A 19,914-nucleotide genomic window follows, 5' to 3' on the forward strand; every position below is an offset into this window, starting at 1 on the left:
ATAACATTAGGAGGACTGTTTGGGAAATGTTCTGCAGTAGATAAATGAACGTGGCGGTCACAGCTCAGGCAGATACATTATCTGTGAAAGACTTCCTGAAATAGAAAAACACACTGGAGCTTCAGTGTCTCCCAGATAAAATCAGGAGCGGAGGTAACGTCCTGGAGATGGAGCTTTAATCCCCGCGTAAAACTATATATCTGTTAACATGTCCAAGTTCTGTCTCGGTCGGCTGCTTTAAATGTTGGATACAAAGGAAATATGGTTTTACAAGGTGGAGGGCTTTTTAAACAAACAGGGAATAATATGCAGCCGCTGGAACAATACGTCCAGAACAAGCCGGACAGTTTGATGGGATTTCAGTCTCGGCATTGAAGCGTCGTAGAAAACGAAATCCTGAGGAGCCTCTCGTGAGAGCGTGCAGACGGAGAGGGAAACATCTCCTCTCGGCTTCGCTGAGGGCCGGGAATAATTCAGTCTCCATCGTATCTCGCTAAACATTTTTGCTGTATTCAACCACAAATCTGTTTCTTGATTTCCGTCTGTCAACATGGAAACTGTCTCCGTCACGCAGAACTCACGAAGTCGTGACTGCGTCGACCGTTTACGGCTGTTAACTATTAAATATACAATGTGGTTTATCAAACTTACATTTGTTATTGAACTTTTAGGAACTAAGCATAACTCATATTTTATAAACGAACATCCCCCTGCAGTACTCCAAAGTACCCCTAGGGGTGATGACGCCCCCGTATTAGAAACACCGTAGAGAAGCGTCTAACTTCCTGTTTGAGTATAAAGAAGAAGACGTGTTTAAACAGACAAAGTTTGTCTACGTGAGGAAATGTTAAATCGTGATCCAAAGCGTCTAAAGTAGTGATTTATCCGCAGACCGACCGCTCCTCACATCCCTGACGCACAGCGTTAATGGATTCAGCCTCTCCACCGACTCCACTGTCATAATAAAACTTTCAATCACAGATTTTAGAGAGGACATTGTCCGGTAAGTGGAAATAAACACTCTCACCAAGTCTCCCACATGTATTCATTTCTTACTCATCCCGTCCCACGCACGCTTCTCCCGTAAAGGTGAAAGCAGAGACTCAGACAACGTTTCCCAATGTAGGGCGAGAGTTCTTTTACTTGAGTTGAAGATTTCAAAAACTTACATTTTGATTTCATTTTTGAGATTTGAAGGTGTAGATGTCGTTTACACAGTAACTTTGCTTAAAATAAAGCTCAACAAACGTGTTTAAGTTGCTGGTTTAACACAAACAAAAGCACTAATTAAGGTTGAGGCAACAGAACTACTGGAAAAGGTTTTGGTCAAAATAACTTAATAATAAGTTTGTAAATAAGTTATAAACCTACTAGTTTCCTTCTGACCCACGTCTGTAAGGCTGAGAACCACTGATGAAGCTAATAGGAACATTTGAACCGGTTTAATGTGAAGCTGCCGCCACTTAGCTTAGCATAAAGACACGGGGGAACCAGCTAGCCTGCTCCGTCTAAAGGTAATGTAAGAAAATGTTCTGGACTATTTCTTGGGGGAAAACAACTTGTTTTGACACTTACATTTTCCTTAGGATTAAACAAATTAGATATAAAGAGTTAATTAGATGTGTTGGTTGAGCCAAGCTAGCTGTTTCCAGGCTTTATGCTAAGCTAACTGGCTGCACGATATTGGAAAACAAGCACATTCTTCTGACGACAAAGTCCCCGACATCTTCCTTCCCGTAGCCGAAATATTTCCATATCACTGACATCTTTCTGCATGTTTTCTGTTTCTCGCTCATTTTTCAGATCGTGGCCGACGACTCGCGGGGCCCGCTTTGGTTGTTTGATACATTTAAGAAGAATGATTGTGATTGGTGGTTGGCTGCATGTATCCAAGAAGCTTCACATCAGTAAATGTTATATTACAGACTTCTCTTGTACACGAGTCATGGAAAAGGCTGTGAGTTGATTGGTCTTACTTTGCATTACACGTCCTGCGTCGGGACTCGTGCACGCTGTGATTTCGATGCTGAAACGATATATTGTGCAGCTTTAGTATCGATCTTCTCATGCAACTCGTCAAGCGGATAAACAGAAACTGTTCCTGCTAATGGTCCTCAGTTCCTGATGAAATCCTTATGAGCTGTGTAACGTACTGAATGTTGTTTAACATAATACTACATGATTGCTGAACCCTGTAATTGCGTGTGCGTAGTCGTACTGGCCAAAGAACTGTTTCAGATTAAATCAGCACAAAGCAAAAACCTCTAAATTAACGTGAAACAGATTCAAATCAAAGCTCCTGGAGAGAATATCAAACGGCACACTATTAACCCTAATGTGATGTAATGTAATCTTCCCCTGCCTCACTGCAGCTCCTACAGCCCCACTGCTTTACATCACTACAGCACGGGCTCATGTGGTTCACGTTTATACAAGTCCCAGCAGCAGTGAGTGAAGCTTTTCTTTCTAGTGCCACACAAAGCAGCCAATCAGCAAAGCGTTTGACAACATCCTTACACTTTTCTGTGGTTTCAAGCTCACCAAATATCTGAATTGTCCTGATGTGGTAAACCCCACCCATCTGGGGTCTTAAGGTGGTTAAAAGAAACGCTCCAAGTTATTTTCAGTCTCTGTCTGACCCAGGTCTGTTCGACAGCAATCAGCTGCTGCAGTATTAGCCGGGATGACGGGACCTGGCATTATCTCCTGAGGGAACACAGCCCCTCCTGTTAGGCCAACAACAGCCCGACATCCCATAATCAAAACCAAACAAACACATCTAAATTAAACAGACTAACGTGTAACAGGAGCTATTCCTGGACCTGCTGAGGAACACGGGCTTAAAATAACATGAATTACCTGAACCTGTGAGAGACTCGCTCGTACTGCAACACGCAGCGCGGCAGACTCACGGAGAATAACATGATGAGTGTCGAGCAGGTCGGGGGGGAAACATCCACTTACAACGTTTATGTTAACGTAAATGTTCCTTTTGTCTCAGCTTTGCCTTTGTGTGTTTATATTATTGCAATCCGTTGATAGAAGTTTGTCAAATATAAAATCTCTATAATCTTAAACACTGTGTTTCATGACGCGCTGCCTTTATCAGCGCTCGGCAGATACATCAGGAGATGGGGGCGCCCGACCGACTGAAACCAGAAGCTGATGAGATACTGAAAGATTCACACCTCGAGTTTTGAATGAGAGAAATATCTCAGAGACTTTATTTCCAAATAGAAGAACGAGAATAAATGTATATTTCTATCTTTAATGGACAGATCATCTTAGATACGAACACACGAGGACATCCTCCGCCTGAGAGGAGAAGAGCTACACGATGCTTTGGTGCTGATAACTTGACCGGGAAACAATGAGCTCTGAGATTCTCACATTTAACAAGCCAAATTCCCCCGACACACACACACACACACACACACACACACACACACACACACACACACACACACACACACACACGCCAGAAGCACACTGAGCTCTCCACTCGTAAAATAAGTGAAATGCAACCCCCATTGTGCAACAGTTACAGCATTAGCAAAGTGGTCTTTTCTTTTACCGTCGCTGGCAGAGAATCTGCTCCAGCCCCGAGCCACAGCAGCGGAACAAGAAGGAAGAATATGATTAGAAAATAATAATATTTTATGCACGCTGACGGGGAACGAGTAGCCCAAGAGAAGCTGAACAAGTCTGGATCTCCTACAGGAAATACCATTAAGTGAAGGTTTCCAACTGGCTCGTTGTTTGTAGATTAGAGCTCATTTCTGTGGACAGATCTTTATTATAACAAACATAAGTTGGTCCCGGTTTCACTGAATCTCGTTTAACAACTTGTTGGCTGATGTTGGGTTCAGCAGAGCTGACGGGAGTCGGTGTTTCTGTTCTGCACCTATTCAGCTTTGCTCTCCTCAAACATTCCCAGACTCTACGTATCGTCTTGTTCCACTCGTTCTTCTGTGTAATGCAAGTCTGCACGACGTGTAGTTGAGGAGCTGGAACGTGTAAACCCACGAATGCAGTCTTTGATTTGGTTATTAATGATGTTGGTAAATATTGCGTGGTGTTGGCACGATACTGCGCTGCAGCAGATCTTCAGTCAGCTGGATGTTGTCCTCCAGACTGCCACTGTTCAGACTCAACGTTATATTGCATCAGTCCGCACACATTAGAGGTCATTTATGCTTCTGGTTAGTTTGAAATCTTTCTGCCAGAACTGCGTTTTCATCTCCAAATAACTTAATTGTTTAATAACACAAGAAGGTTTGAGGTGCGCTCGTTTTAAAGACTTTTCAACATGACTTGGCTTCAGTTTCCAGATCAGATTTAATCTGTGCTTCACTCGGCGTCCCTTGGTAATTACAGATGATTCTTCAGGGACATTTGTTTGGAGCGTTGTCCATCCTGTCAGAGGTAGAACGCTTTAATGTGGCTGTAAAACAAACGTCTTAAAGGGATAGTTCGGATTTTACAGTAGAATCAGCAGCATAGAAGCTTAACAATGTCACCTAAAGAAACCAATGTCACTTTAAGTCTACACTATATTTAGAATACTTTCACCTCTTTGCCTCGCTGTCAGACGGCTGTTATCGATGCTCTCGTCACAGCCACCAGACTCCATTCATCATCATTTAAACTCTCAGAACACGCCTGCTGATCTACCGCTGCCTCCATCGGTCACTTACTTTGTGTTATTGGGTGACTTTGGTGTTTTAAAGGGTGTGTTCAGATTCACCGAAGTGTACCGATGGAGAAACGCCTCACACGACTTCCCTGTGAGTAATATTCATGCTGCTACGTAAACCTGGAGGCAGAACAATAGAATACAGGCTGCAATATGGTCGTTATTATAGAGCGCGATGGTCCAAATGTTTCTCTTGATTAGATCTCCAATTAGTCGAAAAGTTGGAGAAGCCCGCTGCAATGACAACCTTCTCCATTTTGTCCTAACATGGGACGACTGAAGCTCTTAGCCTGACTCAATATCACAAGGGATGCTTAAATCAGATCCTGTGTAGCGGAAAGAAATGCCTGTTCTGTTTAACTAACAGGAACATGCTCCTTGACATGAATGACATCACTGCATGCACAGATGGAGATTCATTACAAGCCGGCTACATCAGTGTGTGTGTGTGTGTGTGTGTGTGAGAGTGAGACAGAGACAGAGAGCAAGTGCGTGCCAGCTCCACGCCAACGTGTGATGGGCTCATTATCCCCTTTGGGCACAACAACACCAACACACACATAAATACATATATAACCGTGTAATGCACGTGTAGTTTGGCTTCCCCTCACCAGCCCACGAGTGGATCAGGCAAATGTAGGAAAAGTGAGTCAACCACAGTGGATGGAAGTCGTGCACCTACGTCGGGACTAATCGTGTACCGTTGTGTGCTTTTAACGGGCCGAGCTAATCACTCGTCTGATAATTAGCATTTAGTTTTCAGGAAATCTATAAAGCGAATGCCCTCCCTCATGTTGTTTCCATTAAGACATTTTGCTTAACTGTGTTATAAAAAAATAAAGTGGAGGAACTAAAAAGGAATGCATGAAAAGCTCCTCCTCCCCTTTAGTCCTTTTAAATGTCTAATTGTCCTGAGAAGAAACTATTATTTAGCATTTTCAAAGTAACCCTTTAAAACACAGTTCCTGATGTGAGCGCTGAAGGAGCCGGACAACTCTCCCACGGGAGGTGCAAAGTGTGTGTCCCACTCGCAGCAGGACGGCTCACAACATTAAAGTGTAGTCCTGCACTCCACCATTTCTTTTAATTTGACCTCTTTATGTAATTAGCGTCGTGTTCCAGAAGGTAAAGTTTTAGCGAAGTGGTTTTTTTTAAAGTATTTTCTTTCATGTCTCCCACTGGGCTGAACGGAGCACCGAGCAGGCTGATGAGCAAACTGAAAGTTATTCACACGCTTCAAGGCAACATTCGTGTTTCATTCGTGTGTCATTCGTTTTGTCATTATGCTTTTTAAACCCTGAATTAGCTGCAAGCACAAGTTTGTTACAGCGAACATGTTGGCAAACCATTACACATCCAGCAGACACGGAGCGTCAACGGACAAATAGCAAACGGAAGTCCAATATTCTCTCTTTTAGCTCCGTTTTTGGTCTCCACCAACTCCTGAGGGAAGTATCTGAAATGCTCCTCTATGTCCACCAGCTAGCTGCTAACTGTGTGATGTGCAGAGAGAATCGAGAGGAACTGAGCAGCGAGATGGAACAAAACGCTGAAGTTGGCGATCAGAAAAGCAAAACAATGAGCTGAAAGACACTAAAACAGTGTTGAGCTAAATGAAGCTGCAGAGTCGTAGTGACCGCTACAAGGAGGTTACAGAAGCGTTACACAGCTCTGAGGGCTTCCAGTTATCTGTGGGGTTATCACTGAACATCTTTCACTTCACACATGCAGCTGGTTTATAATATAACGTGATTGTATTGTTATGATTCTGAACTAGATTTAAAACATCTGATGCTGAAATCAGATTTGCTCCTTCGATGATTCTCAGGAGATGAAACGCGACATTAATGGAAATAATCACTTCCTTATTTTTCTTTTGAAGTGGTGTAAAGCGATCAAAAGTAACGTGTGAGTACGGGGGCAGAGGGGGGTGTTCCTCCTTTTCGGAAATGGCTTTAAATCTGATTAACAGCATTCCTTGTTTGTCACTAATGCTACATCCTGACTGCAGAACAGTCAGCTGTCTCTGCTGTTCCCAGGAAGTGTGTGTGTGTGTGTGTGTGTGTGTGTCCATCACACATTTCATACTTAAACTGAGACCACACACTTGCTTATATCAAAGGAAGCGATTAAATATGTGGCAGAGCAGAGGCTAATCTGCTGAGCTAGTTTGATAGGAAACAGGAAGTGTTTCTGCCGTCCTGATAATCTGAAGGATTACAGAGAGCAGCCATAACTCTCTCAGCAGGCTGCGTTCCTCTCAAACTACAGCCGCTGCATGTCCCCCGACACACAGAGCAAGTTTCCATAGTGGACTAGACAATCGCTCCCCATAAAGACCACAATCAGGAGGATCTGCAGAGCGGGGGAAACGGTCTGAGGGAAGCTGCAAGGATCCGTACGGGGCCTGAAGTCACAGAGCTGGACTGCATTTCATCACACTGATTAGAAAGCCCCGAAATTGAGCATGAAATGCTGATTGCGCAGTTATCAGAGGGGATCGACATATGTAAGCAATTTGATTGGTCGCTGGTGGAGTCGCGCTGAAAGCCATCTGTCAGCGTCGTATGAAATATACCTGGAGCCCAGGTGTCTCGTCGTGCGGCCTCAAGAACCTGAAGTTTGTGCTCCATTCCCCTCCACTTCTCGTTTTATTCTAATTCAGCTAGAGTTCCTACATTTTCCAAAAGTGCAACAAAGCAACGTCAATTTCTTTCTGAATGATGTCGATTTTTCAGACCGCGAATAAATGCATCAACCAATCACATCGATGTCAACCTCATGGTGGCGCTAGAGGGGACAGTCGATGTGTGTACTGGAAGACAGAGATGTAGAGGCTGCTGGCTCTGGATGGAAAGTCGGGGATCATCGAGTCAGTGAGCTTCGTCCTCGGGGAACCATGAACGTCGTTTCATGGTTGGACCAAAGTGTTCGACCAAAGCCGTCCTAGAGCCATGCTGCTAAAAATAGATTTTTGCCATTGACTACATTTACATGCACACTAACATGGTGTTGGAGATCCAGTACGTGTCGTGTATTTAGTGACGTGTCCACAGGACGGCATCTGTTTTGCTATCCAACCCTTCAGTGCAGAGCAGGATCTCTCCACGACTACTCAGACTGCCATGAAATCTAAACTAAATATAGTTTATGATGGCCTGTTCTGGTTCATCTTGGAAACGTACTCCCTTGGACAATTGAGGGACAATTCCTGATGCTTTCATGAACCCAAAAACATTTCCAACAACTCGCTCCATCAACGGGCCGGAACTCGCACTCGTACACAAGAAAAACATCAGTTTGTGATGGAAGACCTTTCCTGAGGATACACCACTCTAAATCTGGACTCTTCTCTGAAGCACAAACCTCAGGATATTAAGTATCACCAGATTTACTAATCCAACGAGGATTAAAGTCCATGTTTTGGTGACCTCCTGTAGAACCGTCCCAAATCTCATTCTACACAAGAAATCTAAAATGTGTGAAATGTTCTCTACCAGCCGACTTCAGACACTTTTATACCCAAGAAACATCCAAACATAGCAGCTAGTTTGCTCTACGTGTCCACAGTCCTCGGGGGATTAACGGTCTTCACATTCACGACCTCCCGAAGAATCTCCTCAACAGCATCATTCTAAAAACAAGAACCGCAAAATCATGCAAATGTCTGTTGTTCTCAGCTTATTCAAAATCACAACACCATAAAAGTAAAGAACCCGAAGCCACAGGCTCCATCACCAATAACTGTTTCCTTTAAGTGCGTAATGAGAAACTGCTGCTGGACAACGTTTAATCTGAAAGGTTTGTATTTCATGACTTCTCTTCACAGAACACGGTGATGCCAAACTATGACCGTATCGCTTTGCCAGGAATGTTTTTCCCCATAAAGACTAAATGTGCACGGCACATCTGCGTGATTATAGCCAACAGCTCTTCTTCTGTGCCTCCCAGAGGTCTGATGGTTAGCAGACAAATGATCCACGTTGTCTCCACTTTATTTCTCTGTTTTAATATTTATTTATCATTTACAGCTGTTGTAATAACCTTTTATTTTTTAGAAGTACACCTGATCTGACACAACCTCATTATATCGCGAGGTTAAAAGGAAGCGATGAAGACTATTTTCTCTTCATCGTGTTCTCTTGCTGCAGAATGACGACGCTTATTAAGATGCTACTGATTAAAAGTATGGAGCAGTAAAGTTTGATATAGATATTAAATGGAGAGACTGGAGATTGAAGTTGAACACGTTGTTTTGCTGTTAAAGTTGCAGCGACTTCATCTTCAGCTGCTGGGTCCTTTCACTTCTCTATTACCAACAAAGCATGTATTAATATCATGTTTTATATGTTCTCTCGCCCTGACCTCCATTCCTCCGCGCACTGTCAGCATAATTAAACCATCGGCTGACCATACAACACACACACACACACACACACACACACACACACACACACTCACACACCAATAAAAAGGTGTTCCTGCGTTTGAAGCAGGGCTGTGCTCTCCCCAGCTGAAGGTCTACAGTCTTGGCTGCTCCGCCTGTTTCTGTTTGTTTTTTAATGACTTAATGACTTTTCACCGATGCCGTCACTAAAGCGTGCAGGTGGACGGCTCATCACTTCCTCTCACTGGCTCTTACAGGTTGATTTGATGAGGGGGGGATTAAGGGTTGATGGGTAAGACTGGATCATTTGTTAGTCCTAACATCCCGGGACTTCTCCTGCCCAGCACCTGCCTTGTTAGAGGAGAACCAGAAGATCTCTCTGCCGTCATTAAGACGTGAACTTTAATCCTCTTGTAACAGAAACATCATTTCATTCCCCCCCCCCCCCCCCCCGCACCATTAGTCCCTTTGACTCATTCAGTTACTTTGTCTTGGCAGTTTGTGCAGAGACAGAAATGTGTGTGACCGCCATCCTCACACACCCTTATCATCGACGCTCCTCCACTTATCTGAGCTGCACACACACACACACACACACACACACACACACACACACACACACACACACACACACACACACACACACACACACGCACGCAGCGATCACACGGCAACAAGCTCAAATCGTCTGAAGCTTTTTAGAGTCCACGTCGCTCGTAGTGTCGACGTGTTGCATCATGGAGCCTCCGGGGGGATGAGGAGGGCGCCGTGCTATGCAGGGACGTTAGCGTGCGCCCCTGAGCTGTGAGCAACGTTTCGACTGTGACTGGATGTTGGAGCGTCCGGGGATACAGTTCATAGAGACGCTCCGATTGTTCCCGAATGTTAGACACTTATTCCAACAATACTCAGAAGCAGCCTCGTTTTCAGAGTGACATCATCCTGCGTTTATCCCGTATGGATTTAAAAAAGGTTTTCTAACTCGAGGCCGAGCGTGACTGCAGAGGAGCCTGAAATCCTTTTCACTAAAGTCTGAACAGGAAGTTTCAGCTAAGAGGTCGTCACAAGATGCAATACAAAGTATAGTTCACTGCGACGCCACTGAGCCGGATTAACAACTGTGTTGTGTCGGGAAAGAGGGGGGGGGGGGGGTAACCACATCGTGAAGTAGTTTCAATAAGTGATTATTACATATTACACTCCATGTGAACTGAAACATGCTCTCCATCACTTACACACACACACACAGCACTGTGCAGTGTGTGTGTGTGTGTGTGTGTGTGTTTTGGAGCACATTGCTAACACACCTGATAGTTTCTTCCTCTCGTGAGACGAAACTTTCATTAAAAGAAGTCTCAAAATGACAATCAACAACCAGAAGGTGTTTACGTTGTCCTGAAGCAGAGACATTTCCTTATTGTTTGAGATGTAGTTCAAGATGTTAGAAATGTCTTCCTTACTTATTGCAGCAGAATAACAAGATAATCAGAATAAATGAGGTATTTAATTTGTATTTAAGCCACATTTATGAGCCTCCCCAACATGTGATTTGAAGTCCTTGAATCTGATGCCACTTGTTGACTTTATTGATTGCTTCCAGAACTCTTTTCTTTCACGCTTCGTTTTCCACCTGCATGGTCCGTTATGACACATGCATTGCATAATACACCTCCGCACTATATTTAAAATAATATCTATACTATACTAACACAGATTTAACACTCATACAGTTTGTTGTTAATCCAGTTTCTCCACAAAGATTCCTGCAAAAGCACCACTTTACATCTTGTGTCTCCCCGAGATGTGCTCAGAAGCAGAAATAAATGACTAACAGACTAAATCAATCTAGTCGACTGAGCAGGCAGCCCCAGTACTTCTGTGGGTTTCTCTCACAGTAACATTTCAATTTAAACATCTGATTATCTGAAGTGCAGTTACATTTTTAAAAAAATGGTATATTTTCAGTGGATTTCTGTATAATCGGATAAATTACGCGCGATAGTGGCGCAGTCGTGGATTTGGCACATTATTACACTGTTGTGCCATGTCAGCTTTAATCCAAGCGTGATCAGGTATGCACTCACCCGTGAGCCAGGCTTCTGTGCGGAGACTTGAGGCAGGTACCAGAGCAGAGGCGCCAAAAGGTGAGAGAAGGTGAAAAAAAGCAAACTTGACAATAACATAATTGATGGTCGGCGAGCGGCAGGTCCGAAAAACTAACAAGGAACACGCTCCAAGAACACCTCACTGTCTCAATGTGCTTTCCTTCAGGTTGTGCTCTACTTCTCAGATACACTGTTCACATAGTGCCGCGCGCGATGATAGATCAGGACTGTGCGGTGAGCATGTTGAGGTGTATCCACTGCGGGAGGATCAGCTGTTCATCGCGGCTGCCACAGGTTGAGTCGCGCTTGTATCCATTGCAACTTCATTTAAAAAGCGAAGGAGGGAGAAGCGGCGCTGACTGACAGTCCGACTGGCCAATAGCAGGCGAGGGATGGCGTTCGAGGCCACGCCCCCCCTGTGGCTGCGCCCAGATCAACTCTCCGCAGCAGCAGCAGCTGCAGGACACTCGGTGTATTATCAGCTGCAACAATGGCGAGCGATTGTGAAGTCACATTTAAAGTTCTCTTCCCCTTTCAGAGACATAATGCTCCAGAACAGCCAAGGATCCTGCTGCCTTGACATTTAGCCTGTGTACTTGGGTTACAATAGAAAACATCTATTGAGCAAAGTCAATAGCTGTCACAAGCTCTGCAGGGTGTGTGTGTGTGTGTGTGTGTGTGTGTGTGTGTGTGTGTGTGTGTGTGCCACTTAATCCCTAATTATTGTTCATGATTTAACTTTTTATTTTTTAAGAGTAAACCTCACTTTCTGGAAGAGTATCAGCTGATCACTTTAAAGCGGCAGCATTTTTAAAAATAAATGATATGTAGTCCTTAGAACTTTTTACGTCAGTATGTAAAACAGTTCTAACATAATAATGGTAATTACAGATGAATGCATCAGTAATATTAATGTTTATCTGCTGCATGGGTACATTTACTTTACTAACAATACTTTCTGCTTTTACTTAAGTTCCATGTTTGATTGAAGACTTCTTGTAGTGCAGCTTTAGTGAAGGGTCTGAATACTTCTCCACTGATCATATTGCATTACTGTCCATCCGACAGATACACTCAGTAAACATGAAGCTGCTCCCACACTGTCGTCGTCCTGCAAACTCTCAACTTCTGGCTCCCACGTCCTCTTTCTCTCTGTGCTCCCTCTTTCTCCATCTTTCCCTTTCAGATAAATTGTGAGGCCCATTGAGAGCGAGTTAAAAAGAAGGAGGAGAGAGCGAAGAGGGAAGCCGAGTGTTGAGTGCAGGTGTCCAGCTTCAGTTCAGCAGCCCCTCAATCCACAGAAACGGGGCTTTTAAGAGCTGAAAAGGGCCGTCCGGTCACCCTTTGCTGGAATGGGTAACCCCCCCCCCCTCCTCAATCCCCTTCCCTCAGTCTTTGTCCCTATAGATATTTTTTAATTGTTGGCTATGACAGTTCAGCGGCTTTTTGAGTGCCTCAGTGAAGAACCTTGTAATTAGAGCTATTGAGCTGCTGGAATTGGCACAATTAGGGTCAACATTAATGATTCCTGTGCACCGGGCGGTTCCACTGAAGGGTTAGTTTCTCAGAAAGGATGGAGAGGATTTGTGAAGAGGGTCAGGCCAAATGCGAGATGAAGAAAAAAAGGAAGTTGGGCATAAAGGGAGAGATTGAGGCCTAAAACATGGACTGTATGTAAGAAGTGGACGTAGTCGCTGTGACGTAACAAACTGCCGCTCCGAAGCCTTGAGCTGGCGTTTGGCCGTCGCCATCTTGGAACCAGAATCGCTTTATTATTATAAGTAGATTTTCACATACGGAGAATTTGCTTTGGTGTTTAATGGTGCAAACATAAACCCAGTAAGTTAAATGAAAATGTAAAGATTTGAGCAAATATTGAAGAAAAAAAAAAGTAGAACTATTTTAAAATCAAAAGATTCGGACAAGAAACATAAAAACACAAAAAAAGAAATACAATAAGAATATGACAAATTACTGTAAAACATGTGCAGTATATCTGAGTATTGTGCAGAATTGTGTGAACTAGACATTTTTATTATGTTAAAATGTATTTTAACATAATAAAATAAGTGAAAACACTGAAGAGGTTAAAGTTTAAAGAGTAGCAACGTTAACTTACGCTGCTTAATCAGCTATTCAACGGGATCAACATTTACTAAATGAACATCATGTTGAAGAAGACTTGAAACTACAGATTGAGACATAAACTCATCAGGAAAATGTTACTGAGGAAATAAATCAAGAGAAGAAGAAACATTTTCTCATAGACTTCTATAGAACCAGAGGAGTCGCCCCCTGCTGGAGGTTACAGAGACTGCAGCTTTAAGAGACCCGGAGGTTGCAGCTTGGGCTGAAGGAACTTTCTTTCTTTCCTTCCTTTAGCCTTTATTAACACAGGTAAAGTGTCATTGAGACACCTGATCAGATGGTAACAGCACCATACAAAGTGACGGACACACAGAGGCAACAGTCAAATAAAACATCCTACAAAGTGCGTAGAATTAGGTGTTGCAAGAACAAACACCAACAGATGATTTCTCCAGACTTTTTAACAGGAGTTTAAAATCTCCTCGGGATGTCAAGCTGGACGGCTTAAGTTCCTGCTGAAGCGTGTTGAGGTTGAGGGGGCCGAGTATGACGAGTGATGTAGTTCTGAGATCGTAGCCCAGAGCCGTGCTGTGTGTGTGATGTGTAAGTGGACGTGTAGATGAATTTGTACCAGTGCAGAGATCTGCGCATTGATAGTGATGTCCAGTTGACTACAGAGTTCAGCGTGCGGTGGGGTTTACAGTTGTGATGAACCTCAGAGCCCCGTGATACACAGCGTCCAGCAGATGAAGGGAGTGAGCCGAAGCGTTCATGTACACAACATCCCCAGAGTCCAAGAGCGGCAAACATGTGGCAGCTACAAGACGTTTTCTAGCACTGGTGGAGAAGCAGGCCATGTTTCTAAAGAAGAAGCCCAGTTTTAATCAAAAGATTGTCAATATGGTGTTTAAAGCAGAGGTTGTCGTCAATAGTGATGTCTAAGTATGTTGACCATTTCACTGGGGGGTACCCTGTGCAGACATGAAGAACAGCTGGGACCCTTTTCTTATTGGAAAATAACACCACCTTTGTCTTGTCTGCATTTAACACCAAGCTGAGATGGAGGAGGTGCGACTGGATAATGTTAAAAGCAGACGTTGAAATGCAACAGCAACAGTATCCAACTTGAGATAATTATGTGGATCCTTCGTTATAGCACCAGCGTAGAGACGGTTGAAGTGTCCGTGCGGTGTCAGTGGAGGTTTCTCACCGCCGCTCCCCTCATGTCCCGGTGTGAGTGCAGAGAGCTGTGGGAGGTGAGGACGAGGAGCAGAGCGGGGGAACAGGAGTGTCTCTTGGAATGTTAACGAGATCAGTTTATATCTGCTCTTCCCTCTCGCTTCAACCCTCCAGCCCGAACAAAGAAGACACAGTTCTGTGGGGTGTAAAGCTGTTGTAGGGACAGCATGGCTCCACACTTTAATTCTGTTGTCATTTGGCCGAGCATGAAAGAAAACCTCTGACAACAAAAACAAAAAAAGAGGAATGAATGGGCACGCTGAAAGGAAATGTATTTCCCAATTACTGCCCCAGCCGCCGTCCCCCCGCCGGCTTACACCAACTACATACGGCCGAAAATTAGCAGGTGTCTGTGGACACAGAAACAGACGAAGCAGGACGGAGGCCACCCAGAGGTCTGACGGCCGGGGGGGCGGGGGGTTGGCACAGATGTTCAACCATGATGTCACATGTAAGAAAAGTACACTTAGAGTTCAGATGTGGTATGATGAATGTTGTGGGTCAAAATAAGTTGTTTCGGTACTTGAACCTCGTCCATGTTGTAGTTGCTTCTCACTGTTGGTGCATTTATCAGCTGATATCAGTATTTTAATACTTCTACTGTACTATACTTTATCTGAGTACTTCCACATATTTTAAAAAGGAAATATTGTACTTTTTACTCCACATTTTGTATTTGTAGTTACTATAGTTATAGTTCAGTCAGACATAATGTTTTATTAAAAGATGTGTGTTACATGTTCACATTAACACCAGATAAAACCAGAACTACAGTAGAATCATGAAACTGCACAATGAAGGAAAAGCAATGATCATATTATAAAATATGGTTAATTGTTAAAGAATAAAACAACAGTATATAAAAGTACACACACTCTGTAGTTTATCTTATTTAGAGTATTAGTTTATTTAGAGTACATGCTCTAAGTACATGTTCCAGGTACATGCTCCAGGTACATGCTCCAGGTACATGCTCCAGGTATATGTTCCAGGTACATGTTTCTGGTACTTGTTCCAGGTACTTGTTCCAGGTACTTGTTCCAGGTACATGTTCCATGTACATGTTCCAGGTACATGCTCCAGGTACATGTTCCAGGTACTTGCTCCAGGTACATGTTCCAGGTACTTGTTCCAGGTACATGTTCCAGGTACATGTTCCAGGTACATGCTCCAGGTACTTGTTCCAGGTACTTGTTCCAGGTACATGTTTCTGGTACTTGTTCCAGTACATGTTCCAGGTACTTGTTCCAGGTACATGTTCCAGGTACATGTTCCAGGTACTTGTTCCAGGTACATGTTCCAGGTACATGTTCCATGTACATGTTCCAGGTACATGTTTCTGGTACTTGTTCCAGGTACTTGTTCCAGTACATGTTCCAGGTACTTGTTCCAGGTACATGTTCCAGGTACATGTTCCAGGTACTTGCTCCAGGTACATGTTCCAGGTACATGTTCCAGGTACATGTTCCAGGTACTTGTTCCAGGTACATGTTCCAGGTACATGTTCCAGGTATTTGTTCCAGGTACTTGTTCCAGGTACATGCTCCAGGTACATGTTCCAGGTACTTGCTCCAGGTACTTGCTCCAGGTACATGCTCCAGGTACATGTTCCAGGTACATGTTCCAGGTACTTGCTCCAGGTACTTGTTCCAGGTACATGCTCCAGGTACATGTTCCAGGTACATGTTCCAGGTACATGTTTCACTTCTGCTTCTAACAGCTCGGTGTCCTTTTCCATGTTTCAGGACTAAAGTACCTTTTTATACATTGTGTATTCATTCATTTGCACGATCCCTTTTCAAATAATATTATATTAATGACCAACAATACTGAAAGGGGCCGTTCTGCATTCATTTTGATACTTTAAAGAACATTTTGCTGATGATACTTTCAGTGCGTTTGTATTGTTGCTTTGTTTCCAGTCTGAATTCTTCTTCTAACACTTTGTGCACGATGAGTCTTGAGCAGTTCGTGCTGAGCGTAAGTCGCAGGTCAGGTAGAAAGCCGTCTCCTCTAAAGTGTCATCTGGATTTCATTTCATAAATTCCACATATTTTACAATTTTCATTAGCCCCTGAAAAAGAAGAGCCCTCGGCCGGCCGACAGTCCTGGACGGCAGCAGCAAACCTGGCCTCTTATTACCCTCTTCAAACACACACTCGCACATAAACACACACACTGAAGCATGTCTAGTGACGGAGACGCACAGCAACAAATAAATAAGCCCACAAAGCCGAATTATCCGTGACATTAATCAGAGATGTGAGGGATTTTTACGTAGTGAGAGAAAGTGGCCACAGAGAGCCGAGGGTGTGAAAAGGGCTATTGAGTCTGGACTGGGGTGTCCCGCACCTGCGCCGTCTATTCACCCCACTGTTTACACACTGTCATCCACAATTAATACCTCGTGGGGACTGGGCTGCCTGCCCTCTGCAGGGCCCCCGGACCCATCCAGGGCCCTTATGGATGCCTAATTGAGCATACCGCTCTCCTGATTGAATTAACAGCTCTGTCTCAGGGACCTTTTCCCCTTCCACGAGGAGGGGGACTGTTCCACACCCGCATGGGACCCCTGTACCGTCACACAGAAGACAGAGCAGAGGGTGGGGGTGGCTGCAGAAAGCGAAGGGTCAGAAGGGGGGAGTTGTTGAAACGTGTCCCTCTCTGTTGGCAAAGCGAGGCTGGAAATGTGAACTGGGGGCAACGAAAGGTCTCAGTCTTCACAGGACCGGAGAGTTCCTGCAGGGCAGCGAGTGAAAAGACGGGACTGCTGAGAACACACAACCTCAGTACTACAGTACTGCGTTTAAATACTCTGTGTACTCATTGTACTGAAGGGTTTACAACCCTGCTGATTCAATATGTTACGTGCAGGGTTCTGCACCTCTGGTTGTGTTGCACCTGCTTATTGTTGTTAGAGAAACAGTAGCACGTCCACAATGTCCTGCACAGAATGAAATGATTTGTTAGTTTAACGGAGAATAAAGAGTTCAGTTGGTGAACTTCCAATTAATTAACATCAATTCATTTCTTGCGTAACCTGGAATCTTTTCTTCAGCGCTCAACGATGTGTCTGCAGGCTGTGTGCGTCTAAAGTCTATTTTACTTTGCTCCAATAATCATGAAAGAATTGTATTCTTGGCAAAACCTCTATTTAAAAATAAATATAATAAAACAGCAGGTTCTTGATTCTGCTCGTGTTGTTTTGTGTATTAATGTATAAAAGCATATATATTTATATTAGAAAACAACATTTACATTATGAAATTAAAAATAGTAAATAAAATAAAATGTTTATAGAATTTACAGCTGCTGGAAAAACCCTCCATAAATACCCGCATATTCCAACAGGGTCCTTAAATTCAATGTCCTAAGATTTAGACCTAAAAAGGTCTAAAATTGTCTTAAATAAGATTTTAAAAGTCTTCAAATAAAAGCTCTACTGTTGGTTTAAGTGCAAAGAATCAAGAGGGTTTATTGCTCTTGTTTAGATTTACTTAAAAGTACTTTAAATGTCTTAAAAAGTGTTGAATTTGAACTGCTGAAACCTGCAGAACCCTGTAGAAGTGAACGAGCATCCTCTTAAAGGCATCTAAGAATATGAATGTGATTTATTATTCACATTTCTCTGTTTGGCAGAAACAGTTTAAGTGAGGAGATCACTGAACAGCGTTACACACTGAGACGTTCCGCTCTGAGAGAACTCCCCTGCAGTGTCCTCCTGGCACCATCCACTACAATAGTAGTCAAATATAATGTGGAAAAGCAGGAGACCTCCTGAGAGGTGAAGTGCACTGAATCCTCTTTATCCACGTCTGTGAAAGAGTTTGCCATGTCTTTATCCACACTTGTCAAAGTCCAGCACATGTAGAGCTGAGGATCAGATCTGCCTCCTGAAGGGGAATCAAACGGTGAACTGGCCTCAGCTCAGGCTGCTGACTCCTGCAGACAGAAGTGCTTGTTGTCTGTGCTCCCAGAGTGTCTGTCTGTGATCTCTTGGCTGCATTCATGTGTTGCCTCTGTGTGAAGAGAGACTTCCTTCAGTTCACTTTGTTACTGACATGAGACTTCTTCATCAGTCGTTTGCTGTTAGATCTCCCAGTACACACACCTCGAGTAGTTTGTACCAAATCAATGCAGACGTATCTTAAAGGTGCATTCTCTGTAACATCCAGCAGGAGACTCCTCTGTAACATCCAGCAGGAGGAGACTCCTCTGTAACATCCAGCAGGAGGAGACTCCTCTGTAACATCCAGCAGCAGACTCCTCTGTAACATCCAGCAGGAGGAGACTCCTCTGTAACATCCAGCAGGAGACTCCTCTGTAACATCCAGCAGCAGGAGACTCCTCTGTAACATCCAGCAGGAGGAGACTCCTCTGTAACATCCAGCAGGAGACTCCTCTGTAACATCCAGCAGGAGGAGACTCCTCTGTAACATCCAGCAGGAGGAGACTCCTCTGTAACATCCAGCAGGAGGAGACTCCTCTGTAACATCCAGCAGGAGGAGACTCCTCTGTAACATCCAGCAGGAGGAGACTCCTCTGTAACATCCAGCAGGAGGAGACTCCTCTGTAACATCCAGCAGGAGGAGACTCCTCTGTAACATCCAGCAGCAGGAGACTCCTCTGTAACATCCAGCAGGAGACTCCTCTGTAACATCCAGCAGGAGGAGACTTCTCTGTAACATCCAGCAGGAGGAGACTTCTCTGTAACATCCAGCAGCAGGAGACTCCTCTGTAACATCCAGCAGGAGACTCCTCTGTAACATCCAGCAGCAGGAGACTCCTCTGTAACATCCAGCAGCAGGAGACTCCTCTGTAACATCCAGCAGGAGACTCCTCTGTAACATCCAGCAGCAGGAGACTTCTCTGTAACATCCAGCAGCAGGAGACTCCTCTGTAACATCCAGCAGGAGGAGAGTCCTCTGTAACATCCAGCAGGAGGAGACTCCTCTGTAACATCCAGCAGCAGGAGACTCCTCTGTAACATCCAGCAGCAGGAGACTCCTCTATAACATCCAGCAGGAGGAGACTCCTCTGTAACATCCAGCAGGAGACTCCTCTGTAACATCCAGCAGGAGGAGACTCCTCTGTAACATCCAGCAGGAGACTCCTCTGTAACATCCAGCAGGAGACTCCTCTGTAACATCCAGCAGGAGGAGACTCCTCTGTAACATCCAGCAGGAGGAGACTCCTCTGTAACATCCAGCAGGAGACTCCTCTGTAACATCCAGCAGGAGGAGACTCCTCTGTAACATCCAGCAGGAGACTCCTCTGTAACATTCAGCAGCAGGAGACTCCTCTGTAACATCCAGCAGGAGGAGACTCCTCTAACATCCAGCAGGAGGAGACTCCTCTGTAACATCCAGCAGGAGGAGACTCCTCTGTAACATCCAGCA

General features: G+C 44.2%; 1 protein-coding gene across 3 annotated transcripts in view; it reads right to left on the reverse strand.

Moving 5' to 3' along the window:
• The window catches only part of smoc1 (SPARC related modular calcium binding 1), a 43,854-nt gene extending 32,386 nt beyond the window's left edge, over positions 1-11,468 (reverse strand). For all 3 annotated transcript variants that reach the window (XM_029460120.1, XM_029460118.1, XM_029460119.1), the window contains exon 1: positions 11,168-11,468. In XM_029460120.1, coding sequence (XP_029315980.1) covers positions 11,168-11,266 — 99 coding nt within the window. In that variant the 5' untranslated portion in view covers positions 11,267-11,468. The remainder of the gene's footprint in view (positions 1-11,167) is intronic.
• Between the last annotated feature and the right edge of the window lie 8,446 nt (positions 11,469-19,914).

Source organism: Cottoperca gobio, chromosome 22 (genome assembly GCF_900634415.1).
Source record: "Cottoperca gobio chromosome 22, fCotGob3.1, whole genome shotgun sequence".
NCBI lineage: Eukaryota > Metazoa > Chordata > Actinopteri > Perciformes > Bovichtidae > Cottoperca > Cottoperca gobio.